The 11,286-nt window shown below is 37.9% G+C and overlaps 1 protein-coding gene across 1 annotated transcript; it reads left to right on the top strand.

The window, feature by feature from the left end:
* The first annotated feature begins 5,741 nt into the window (after window positions 1–5,741).
* Window positions 5,742–10,700, top strand: LOC104243995 (probable pectinesterase/pectinesterase inhibitor 51). The gene is made up of 2 exons (XM_009799282.2): window positions 5,742–6,711; window positions 9,725–10,700. The coding sequence occupies exons 1-2, from the start codon at window positions 5,757–5,759 to the stop codon at window positions 10,408–10,410; spliced, it is 1,641 nt and encodes a 546-aa protein (XP_009797584.1). The 5' UTR covers window positions 5,742–5,756; the 3' UTR covers window positions 10,411–10,700.
* Window positions 10,701–11,286: the final 586 nt, after the last annotated feature.

Genomic DNA, 11,286 nt, shown 5'->3' on the forward strand with positions numbered 1-11,286 from the left:
TATGACAAAGTAAACATTTACGGATATAAGACAAATATTTAACAAACATCACGCAAAAATTCAAAAATTGCACAGTAAAAGAAATTTATTTTATTTTTGATTTATTTTGGAGTAGTTTTTCGTGAGGCAAAAATCACGTGCTCACAAGGATAAACATAAAAAAACATAGTACCCAGGTCTATGGACCTCCACGATGTCGCCCCCAGCTGGAACCATCTCTACGTGAGAAGGAATATGGTATGTGTATAGGTCCAAATTTGGTAACCATGGTAACGGATAAGTAAGACAAAGGACGGGGTCAACCACGATATAACGATTGAAGGTCGTCCTCATAAAGGCTGATGCCAGAAGCGGGCAGCCGAGATAAGAGAGTAATAACAACATAGGTTTAGAGATGGACATAAAGAATATTCCTTTGGATATTCTTTATGCTGTACTTTTTAGGGTTTTTGGGAAATATCCCTTATAAATAGGAAAATATAGGGCACAAAAGGGGATCTGCTTTTTTAACTAGAAAATATTGTAAAAGGTTGACAGAAGAATATACGAAGAAGTTGTCTTATTCATTGATTTATTCAAGCATATATTGTTCAATCTTTATCTATAAATCTCAAGATTCCATACCCACTTTGACTTCTGACTTTTCTGCGTCGCCATCAGAGAAAAGGATCATCCCAATAGTATGATAATTGGGTGGTAAATCCTTTCCTAGTACATTCCTTGTCTTTATTTACAGCCATTACACATTTGTGCTATCATATTTATTGTTAGTCTAACACATTAAATTTGCTATTTAATGCTCTTAAGCTTTACTCGTTAAACAAGTGCTTTATTTACTCGGTCTAGAATTTATTAGGTTCAACTAAGATTCACCCTTTAACTCATCACTTATTGGTTTAGTAATTAGTTACTCAAACAGTATGTAGATCAGAGTTCAGCTATATGAGACGGCCCGGTTTCGGAGATCACCGGAATGGGAGAAGGAGCGGGCTCCTTGTGGAAATCGCTTCTGGACAAGGGATTTCTAGGAAGTATCTCTTCTTCGGTAGGAAAACTCTTACCCTCTTCAACCGTGAGATTGTGACGACCCGACCAGTCGTCTCATGAGTTACCACTCCGTTTCTCCCATTTATGCTTCGTATTACTTTGTCTATCGGTTTTATATACGATCGGGTTGGTTGGCTCAGGTTCGGAAAGGATTTGGTAAGGTTTGAGACACTTAGTCTCTTTTGAGGAAGCTTAAGTTAGAAAAGTCATCCGGATGTTGACTTATGTGTTAGAGGTCTCGGATGTGAGTTCCGATGGTTTGGATAGCTTCGGGAGATGATTTGGGACTTAGGAGCGTGATCGGAATGTTTTGGAAGTCTGTAGTAGATTTAGGCTTGAATTGGCGAAATTGGACTTTTGGCATTTTTGGTTGATAGGTGAGATTTTTATATAGGGGTCGGAATGGAATTCCGAGAGTTGTAGTAGTTCTGTTGTGTTATTTGGGATGTGTGTGCAAAATTTCAGGTCATTCGTACGTGGTTTGGTTGGGTTTTTGATCAAAAGCGTAATTTAAAATATTTTGGAATTCTTAGGCTTGAATCCGATGCGAATTTGGTGTTTTAATGTTGTTTTGAGCATTCTGAAGATTGGAACAAGTTTGAATGAGGTTATGGGATATGTTGGCATGTTTGGTTGAGGTTCCGGGGGCCTCGAGTGAGTTTCGGGTGGTTAATCGGACCATTCCATGATGTTTGGAATTACATAAATTGCTGATCAGTGTTGCAGAGGAAATGGCCTACGCGTTCGCGAGTTGGCCCTCGCGTTCATGAAGGGACAGTTGGTGAAGGCTGGGATATAAACCTTCACGTTCATGAGGAAGGCTCCACATTTGCGAAGGGCTGAGTGTTTGTGCATCGCGTCGCGGGGTGGTGTCGCGTTCGCATAGAGGAAAGTGGGCAGTTGAGCTTCAGGGGATTTTATTCATCGCGTTCGCGAGAGAGGTAACGCGATCGCGGAGGGTTAGTTTGAGGAAGCATCGCGTTCGCGATGGGCAGGTCGCGATCGTGAAGAGGAAATTCTGGTCAAAGTTATTTTGTGCTTCGCGAACGCGAGGCTTTGACCGCGTTCGCGAAGAAGGATCTCAGACCTGGGCAAAATGTTTAAATAGTCATCTTGTCCGTGATTTTGGGGTTTATTTTCACCATTATTGAGCGTTTTTGGAGCTTTTTGAAGATGATTGAAGAAGGATTCAAGGGGAATCACTTGGAGGTAAGATTCATGGACTTAAAACTCGATTTTAATGTGAAATCTACCTAATTAATCATAGAAATTAAGCCTAAAATTGAAGAACTAGGGCTTGAAATTGGAGACCTAAAAATTGGGATTTGAGGGGTCATTTGCGGTTGGATTTTGATGCTTTTTGTATGAATGAACTCGGGAAGTGATAAAGAATTCGTTGATGTGAATTTTATCGGAATCCGAGACGTGGGCCCAGGGGTCGGGTTTTGGTAATTTCGGGATTTATGTTGTAAATTGAATATTTTTGCTTGGGCATCGTTCCCTTAGCATATTTTAACGTCGTGGTTCTGATTTTGGTTAGATTCGACGCGAATGGAGGTCTATTCGAGGGGCAAAGGCGTCGCAGGCTAGAGTTTGGACTGGATTGAGGTAAGTAAAGATTGTAAATGACGTCCTGAGGGTATGAAACCTCGGATTGCACATCGTTGTGCTATATTGAGGTAACACACATGCTTGATGACGAGCGTGGGGTCGTGCACTGTTGGAGATTGGGATTTAGTCCGTCCCGAATGACTATTTTACCGCGTATTTGACTGAAATTTATTTGCTATCATCATATTTTGGGCTGAATGCCATATTTGGGCCTCGTGCCAACTATTTGAACCTTTAGGGGATTTTTATTGATATTCCCTCACTGTTTTGACTTTATACTTGAACTCAGTCATGCTATATTCCACTGTTTTCATAACTCAGCCATGTTTACTCTATTTTAACATTTAAATGATCTTTTAAATTTTATTTTGAGCTGAAAATCATGTTTTGCTATTGCCCGAGTGGCTTGTGAGAATTTTGACTGAGTAAGGCCGAGGACCTATATTGTGAGGAAACGTTGATTATGATTATGAGGTCGAGGGCCTGAGATATGTACGCCACGAGGAGGCTTGTTGATATGAGGCCGAGAGACTAGTGATGATGCCACGAGATGGCTTGATATTGCGCTTGGGCCGTAAGGGGACCCTCCAGGAGTCTGCACACCCCCAGTGAGCACGGGTGCCCATTGTGATGTGAGTTATAGCCCGAGGGGCTGGTATTGTTCTAAGATATTGCCCGAGGGGAGAATTTGTTGATATTGAGCCAGAGGGGCGAACCTTTATGTGTTTATCTTTCTTATTGTCTATCATTTACCTGTTTAATTGTTGAAAAAGCATTTCATGAAGTTTAAACTGAACTTAAATGATTTTACATATCTTTACTGATTTACTGTTTCTACTGGTTTTACTGTTTCATTATAGCCTGTAATGTGCCTTACGTGTTTTGATATCTCTCAGTCGTTTATTTATGATTATTACTCACTGAGTTGGAGTACTCACTTTACTCCCTGCCCCCATGTGCAGACTCAGGCGTTTCTGATCCTGATAGTGAGAGTTGAGAGCTCCCGACAGACTTCGGAGTCCACAAGGTAGCTGTTTGGCGTCCGCAGTCCCGTGTTTCTCCCCCGTTATCTTATTTATATCTCTTTATCGGTTATTCTACAATAGTTTAGTAGGCATTTCAGATTTGTAGCGTATTGATAGATGCTCATGACTAGCGACACCCCGGTATCGGGCTGTGTTGGGTTACTTTCCGCAAACTGTATTGTTAACTGCTTACTTTTGGATTATTTTTTATGTATTAGACTTAATTCTTGTTGTTTAATTGCTTAAAACTGAATTGAGAACGTGTCGATTGGCCTTGTCTTCACGAGAGACGCCATCATGATCGGGTCCAAGTTTAGGGTCGTGACAGAGATCCTCACCACCGGAAGGAGGAGCCGCCGACAATGGAGTGGTGTCGGAAACTTCGTCATGTATGCGAAGGGTTTATGCATGACATCTCAACGATGAGAAGTATGTTACTAAACCTAAAGAAAGAGGTGATGACTAAATAAGAAGGAGAGAAATGGAATCGCAAAAACAAAGCTGATAACAAGAACTGGTAAAGAGGATCGAAGAAAGATAATGTTCATGCAAGGAGGAGAATGGCGGAAACTTCTGAAAAAATGAAACCCTCATCTATTTATAGGGCTGGATGGTGTGAGAATCGAAGTGAAGGATTGTCAATGGCACCAAAACCAAAACGACAAGCACCCGGATGCTGTCTCGGGAAGATGCGTAATGATGATGCATGTGGCAGTGACGTCACATCATGGTAACCATACCAATCATGACTCCGCTGGTTGTGTCGTTCTCTCGATCTTGGTCGACCCGACATGATTTAATAGCCAACTTCTCCCGCGACGAAAATGAATAATGTCCACTTATCGAGGACGTGCAGAGCTACGACCTCAACAAGCGGAGGGACTAACTGTATAGGTCCAAATTTGGTAACCACGGTAACGGATAAGCAAGACAAAGGATGGAGTCGACCATGATATAACGACCGAACGTCGTCCGTATAAAGGTTGATGCCAGAAGCGGCCAGCCGAGATAAGAGAGTAACAGCAGCATAGGTTCAGAGATGGATATAACGAATATTCCTTTGGATATTCTTTGTGTTGTACTTTTTAGAATTTTTGGAGAATATCCCTTATAAATAGGAAAAGATAGGGAACAAAAGGGGATCTGCTCTTTTGACCAGAAAATATTGTAAAAGGTTGACAGAAGAATATACGAAGAAGTTATCTTATTCATTGATTTATTCAAGCATATGTTGTTCAATCTTTATCCATAAATCTCAAGATTCCATACCCACCTTGACTTCTGACTTTTCTGCGTCGCCATCAGAGAAAAGGATCATCCCAATCGTATAATAATTCTGTAGTAAATTGTTTCCTAGTACATTCTTTGTCGTTATTTACAGTCGTTACACATTTGTGCTATCATATTTATTGTCAATCCAAACACATTAAATTCGCTATTTAATGCTCTTAAGCTCTACTCGTTAAACAAGTACTCTATTTACTCGGTCTAGAATTTATTAGGTTCAACTAAGATTCACTCTTTAACTCATCACTAATTGGTTTAGTAATTATTTACTCAAACAAATATAAAGTTTGGACTAAATTTATTAGGTTAGGCCGAACCCGTACTTTGATCTCTCTAGCTGTGCCACTGCCTTGATGTATTGGATTTTTTTTGTTTTCATACTCCGTCATATTTTAATACTCCTTCCATTTCAATTTATGTGAACATATTTGACTGGGCATAGAGCTTAAGAAAAAAGAGAGACTTTTGAAATGATGTACATATATTTTGGGTAGTTATAAATCATTATATAAAACTAAATCATTTTCAAATATAAAAAATAATTATTCTTTTTAGTACGAACTAAAACAGAAATAGATTCGCATAAATTGTAATAGGGGAGTATAAATTAAGATATCATCCAGAAGAGGTGTTCCCACTTTAATTCAAATATCTTGTCAAATTTTCCGGCATATTTGCGAATATTTACAGACACTATTTTGTATAAAAACGGCACCACCATGCTCTAGAGCAGAAAACCTGGAAAAACCTCATCATTTCGAAACTTTAAGTTTCTTTTTCATTTCAATGGCTTCGTTTTTTACTCTAACAGTCCTCTCCATACTTCTCTTCTTTTCAATCTCCTCCGTCAGTGCTCGTCACCACCAGCGGAATTCGCCGGAGTCATCTACGACGCCGTCAATTGCGGCTGAGATCCAAGGAGCTTGCAAGGCCTCGCGGGACCCACCGACTTGCGAGTCCGTGTTAACGGTCTCCGGCAACTTGCCGTCTGAGCTGGCAACACCGTTAATCATTCAATCCGCCGTTAAAGTCGTTTCACAAAACAACGCCGAGGCGATAGACATGGTGAATGCAATCATGGACGCGTCCGCAGGGAATCAGAACCTTACGGACTTGGTGAGGATCGGTATTGAGGTTCTAGGATACGCAGATAATAGGATCGAGCTAACGGCTCAGGTGTTGACACGTGGCAAGATAAAGGACGCACGTGCATGGATGAGCGCCGTGATGATTTACCAGTACGACTGCTGGTCCGTTGCAAAACGCGTTAACGAAACCATCCAGGTGGACAAAACCATCTCGTTTTTGAACTCGTTGATCGGGTACAGCAGCAACGCATTGGGTATGCTGGTGAACTACGACATTTACGGGGACGATACCGGGTCATGGGCCCCGCCCAAAACAGAACGAGACGGGTTTTGGGAAGGTTTGGATTTAGACGGGTCGGGTCATGATGTAAAGGGTGGGGTGCCTTCTGGGTTGAAACCGGATGTTACAGTGTGCAAGGAAGGAGGCTGTGACTATAAGACAGTGCAGGAAGCGGTGAATGTTGCACCGGATAATGGGCTGACCCGGAAGTTTGTGATATGGATCAAAGCCGGGTTGTATGATGAGATTATTCGGGTCCCGTTTGAGAAGAAGAATGTGGTATTTTTGGGTGATGGAATGGGCAAAACTGTCATTACAGGTTCCTTGAATGTTGGTATTAATGGCATCAACACTTATGAGACTGCAACTGTCGGTAAGTGATTTATTGGATCAGTTTTAATAATTACAAATCTTTATGTTTCAATAACAAAATTCTTTTTCACTATTTTGGACTATACAAAATTTGATTTTTTAAAAATATCTTTGGAAACAAGCCAAGTAACGGTTGGACAGAATTGCTCCTATAGTAGCTAGACTTCTTTTTTGTGTGTGTTATTTTGTAAAATAAGCGTAAATTTCTGCATAAACAGAGATATACTTTAAAAAAAACGATGACTCTGGCTGCTTGGCCACTGAATGAATGCATCTCCAAGCGCCGATGATGTTCACGAGTTGTTTAGGGCTAAATTTTCTTTCGCGGTTAGTTTTCTTACTTCTCCATTGGCATTAATTTTAGGGAGAATGACACAGTTATTCACAAAAATAAAATTATTTACCCTTACCTATCCATCTATTTTTTCTACCCATAAACTAATTACATTTTTACCCATAATAATTTTTGTGAGGAATTTTTTCTTTATTCTCCAATTCTTTTTTATTTCTATGTTTTTTTTTTTCTTTTTTCCTTTTCTAATTTCATTTAACTTTTTTTTTATATTCTTTTCCTCTTCATAATCTAATTTCATTTACTTTTTTTACTATTTTTTATTATTTTTTTATACTATTACTAAAGAAAAATCAAATTGTGTACCAATTAAATGTAGCTAATACAATCAAAAAATATTAACTAACATATGATACCAGTATAGTATATAGCTATACCAACAGGGTATACAATTGTACGCAAAGAGTTAAAAAAAATTAATTCAATTATTAAACTGAAATAATATCAGCTGTCAATAAAAATTTCAAAAAATTCTAAAAAGATCTAATTGTAAGAGTATACCGTTACATTATATAGCATACTGTAATTTTTTTTTTTTTTTTGCATTTTCAATTTGCCCTCACGCTGGGTAAAAGCTTAAAGCAAATTAAAAAGAAAAATGCAAGTGAATTTACGGGTAATAAGTATACTATTATAGTATATTGTATACTATTACAGCATACTATTATGGTATATTGCATATTATTATAGTATACTATAACAATAAATTGTATACTATAATAGTATACTGTTGCAGTATAAATATACTTCTATAGTATATTGTATACTATAACGGTATACTGTTCGATAACTGTGTTTTTCTTCGATTATTACAATATAACCGTTGCGGTATATTGTAAACTATAATAGTATACTGTTGCAGTATAGCTATATACTCCTACAACATATTGTATGTCGTAGCGGTATACTATTGGGTAGCTGTATTCTTCTTCTATTTTCAGCTGAAAATTTCGATCTCAATCACCTCAAATCAACTCCAAATGCTATCAAATCTCAGTATGAACTTCCAAAAGGTACTATAAGCAATATTTAACAGCACCCACTTTGAATCAAACAAGAAATCTTCAAAAATAAAATTGAGCTTCAAGCCCAACAATGGTGGATATTCAAATACACAAAAAAAATTAGATCTGGGAAGCTTACTCGAAGATACTATAAGCAATATTTTATAGCACCCACATCGAATCAAATAATAAATTTTCAAAATAAAATTTCAAATTCTGGAGCTTCAAGCTCAACAATGGTGGGTCTTCATACACACATAAAAATCATAAAAAGAGGAGGTAGAGCAATAGCTTGGGTTGACCCTCTTAATGAAGATCGATCTGGCAGAGGAGAAGTAGATCCATTTAAATCCACTACCAAGTAAGCTTGCAAAAATGAAGTCAAATGTTTTAACATTCTGTAGTTCAAATGCGAAGGCAAATAGCTGTGGGCCGGATAAATAGTCTTGGTTGCATAAGTAGGAAAAGTAAATAGTTTAGATTTGGGTATTTAAGGGTAAATAGTTTGAGCTTAATGATTATAAAGTAAGATTTTTTCTTAATTTTACATGGTTAGCGTGAAAAGAGGAGGTAAAGCCATTGTCCCTATGGGCTTGCTCCAAGCAGCAAGGCGATGTAGCCTTTGTGGTACGGGTTCACTTGAACTCATGGGATAACCCATTTTTTTTAGATAACATGAAACATAAATATTTTATGTGAAAATTCACTAAAATTTCATTAAAACTTAGTAGATTAGAACACATCAAAGTTTAAGTCATAAATCTGCCTATGCCCAACAGAGAGCATGATGGTGTAGGACGTGCAAAGTGCAAAATCATTGCATTTGGTGTAACCCTTTATTTTTATTTTTATTTTTTTGAAGCCAACACCCAGGCTATACTGATTTGTGGTGATTTTGGGTGGGGGTTGGTGGAATCCTACCTGTCTATATAATTATCCAAGATAATTACACAGAGGAGGGCATAAACTTTAGCATCCAGTATTACACGGAGAATGAGAGCTATTATTCTTGTATATATTTTGAAAGCACAGCAAAATAGAGATTGAAAGAGGGCCTCTCTTCCATGTTAAAATATTGATTAGTACTTAGTGATACCAGTAGTACCTCTAAGAGTTGACAGAAGTGATTAACCATTATCAGATAAAAACTGTCCCTTTTTGGTTCTAATTCTAAAGTGATGAACATAATTTAACCATTGTGATCATTCTTCACTAAAGCTTTGACACTGCTAGAAAGTAGAGAGTGAGATGGCTTGCTTGAAGAACATCTCTTGTCTGGTTGTATTTAAGACTTACTATGTTATTGTTCAAGTTGCGTGATATTGGAAGTAGTGAAAACAAATTCTAAAGTGAGAGTAAAATCTGCAGATCGCCATTGCCTGCTGCAGTCAGGGGCGTATCTAGCTTATTAATGACTGGTTCAATTGAACCCATAACTTTTGACGCGGAGTAAAAATTTATATGTAAAAATTCATTAAAATTACAAAAATAGTAGATATGAACCTATAACTTAAAAATATAATAGGTACAATGCTAAAAACTTTAAAAGATAAACTCATAGAGCTTAAATTGAGGATCCGTCTCTGGCTGCAGATATATTATTTGATGAACTGTCGTAGTTTTGAGTAGTTCTAACGTTTGTATTACTCCTAAAACAGGAGTTGCTGGTGATGGATTCATGGCCAGCGGTATCACCTTCCAAAATACAGCAGGTCCAAACGCCAACCAAGCAGTGGCATTTCGATCCGACAGTGATCTTTCAATTATAGAGAACTGTGAATTCATCGGCAATCAGGACACCATATACGCCCATACATTGCGCCAATACTACAAGTGCTGCCGCATCCAAGGCAATGTAGACTTCATTTTTGGGAACTCAGCTGCTTTCTTCCAAGAATGTGACATCCTAATCGCACCTCGGCAATTCCATCCCGAAGAGGGAGAGACGAATCCTGTGACGGCTCATGGCAGGATAGACCCTGCACAGTCAACTGGATTTGTCTTCCAAAATTGTCTGATCAATGGAACAGACAAATACATGGCCTTGTACTACAAGAATCCCGAGGTGCACAAAAATTATCTGGGAAGGCCATGGAAGGAGTATTCGCGGACCGTCTTTATACAATGTACTTTGGAGGTTCTTGTTTCAGCTGATGGGTGGTTGCCTTGGAACGGTGATTTCGCGTTTAGTACACTTTACTATGGAGAATATAGAAATACTGGTGCTGGAGCTAATACAGCAGGACGAGTGCCATGGAGTAGCCAAATCCCAGCTGAGCATGTCAACTCATACTCTGTACAAAATTTCATTCAAGGGGACAAGTGGATTTCTACGTCTTCTTGATTAACTTGTAATGCTAAAAGTACATAGTAAGTCGAGCTCAATTCATCGAATGTGATTACACAACATCAACTTCTGTACAACTGCGGTAAAGTAAAAAATCAAATGTAAGATATATCTTGCCAAGAGTTTTAAATTAACTCTGTCATGACATATAGTTCCTGGAGCTCTTGTTTTTGGTAAAAGGAGTTAGGTGTTTGTTACCACATTGTCTGGTCTTTTACTTGTACTACTGGAGATGTGACCCTATTGTCATTGACTTATACTGCTTGAGATCTGCAAATTGTTTTCAATTAGACTACTGAACTTTAGCATACTCTATTATTTAACATATAAAACTCTAAAAGACCTAATTCTTCCATGCATCAAAATATGATTATTCCTTTTAAAAATTCACAATGTGGAAGAATATAAACCACTTTAACTATTATGCACCAATGAACTTTTTATGTCCAGAGTCTATTCTCACAGGTTTTTGGCGTGGAAAAAAAAAAAGATACTAAAATGGCAGCAATATATGGTTTGCAATTAACTTTACCAAGAAAAAGAGTGTACTCTGACTCAGTATTCATTGATTAAATAAATTTGAAGGCCGTAATAATAGCCAAGGAAACAGTTAAAACTGAATTTATACTTGCGATTTTTACTTTTTAGCGTGCAGTTGAAGCCATCAGTAATAGGCCAATTGGCCAAGATTTGGTCTTAAGAGGTTAAGCTATTCATACCAAAAACATCTCAATTTTCATGATAAACCAAAACTTTGATAAATTAATAAATTTCAACCATTCATTACATCTTTAGGTGGTAATTGAGTTGGATTTAATTTGCTAACATGTTAGTTTTTACCTTTTAGCACTGCATTTGAAACCATCAGTAAAA

The sequence above is a fragment of the Nicotiana sylvestris genome, chromosome 5 (assembly GCF_000393655.2).
Source record: "Nicotiana sylvestris chromosome 5, ASM39365v2, whole genome shotgun sequence".
Lineage (NCBI taxonomy): Eukaryota > Viridiplantae > Streptophyta > Magnoliopsida > Solanales > Solanaceae > Nicotiana > Nicotiana sylvestris.

Coding starts and splice junctions, on each gene's coding strand:
- LOC104243995 (XM_009799282.2), top strand. CDS start 5,757: ATGGCTTCGTTTTTTACTCTAACAGTCCTCTCCATACTTCTCTTCTTT. Junction 6,712..9,724: donor TTATGAGACTGCAACTGTCG/GTAAGTGATTTA, acceptor CTCCTAAAACAG/GAGTTGCTGGTGATGGATTC.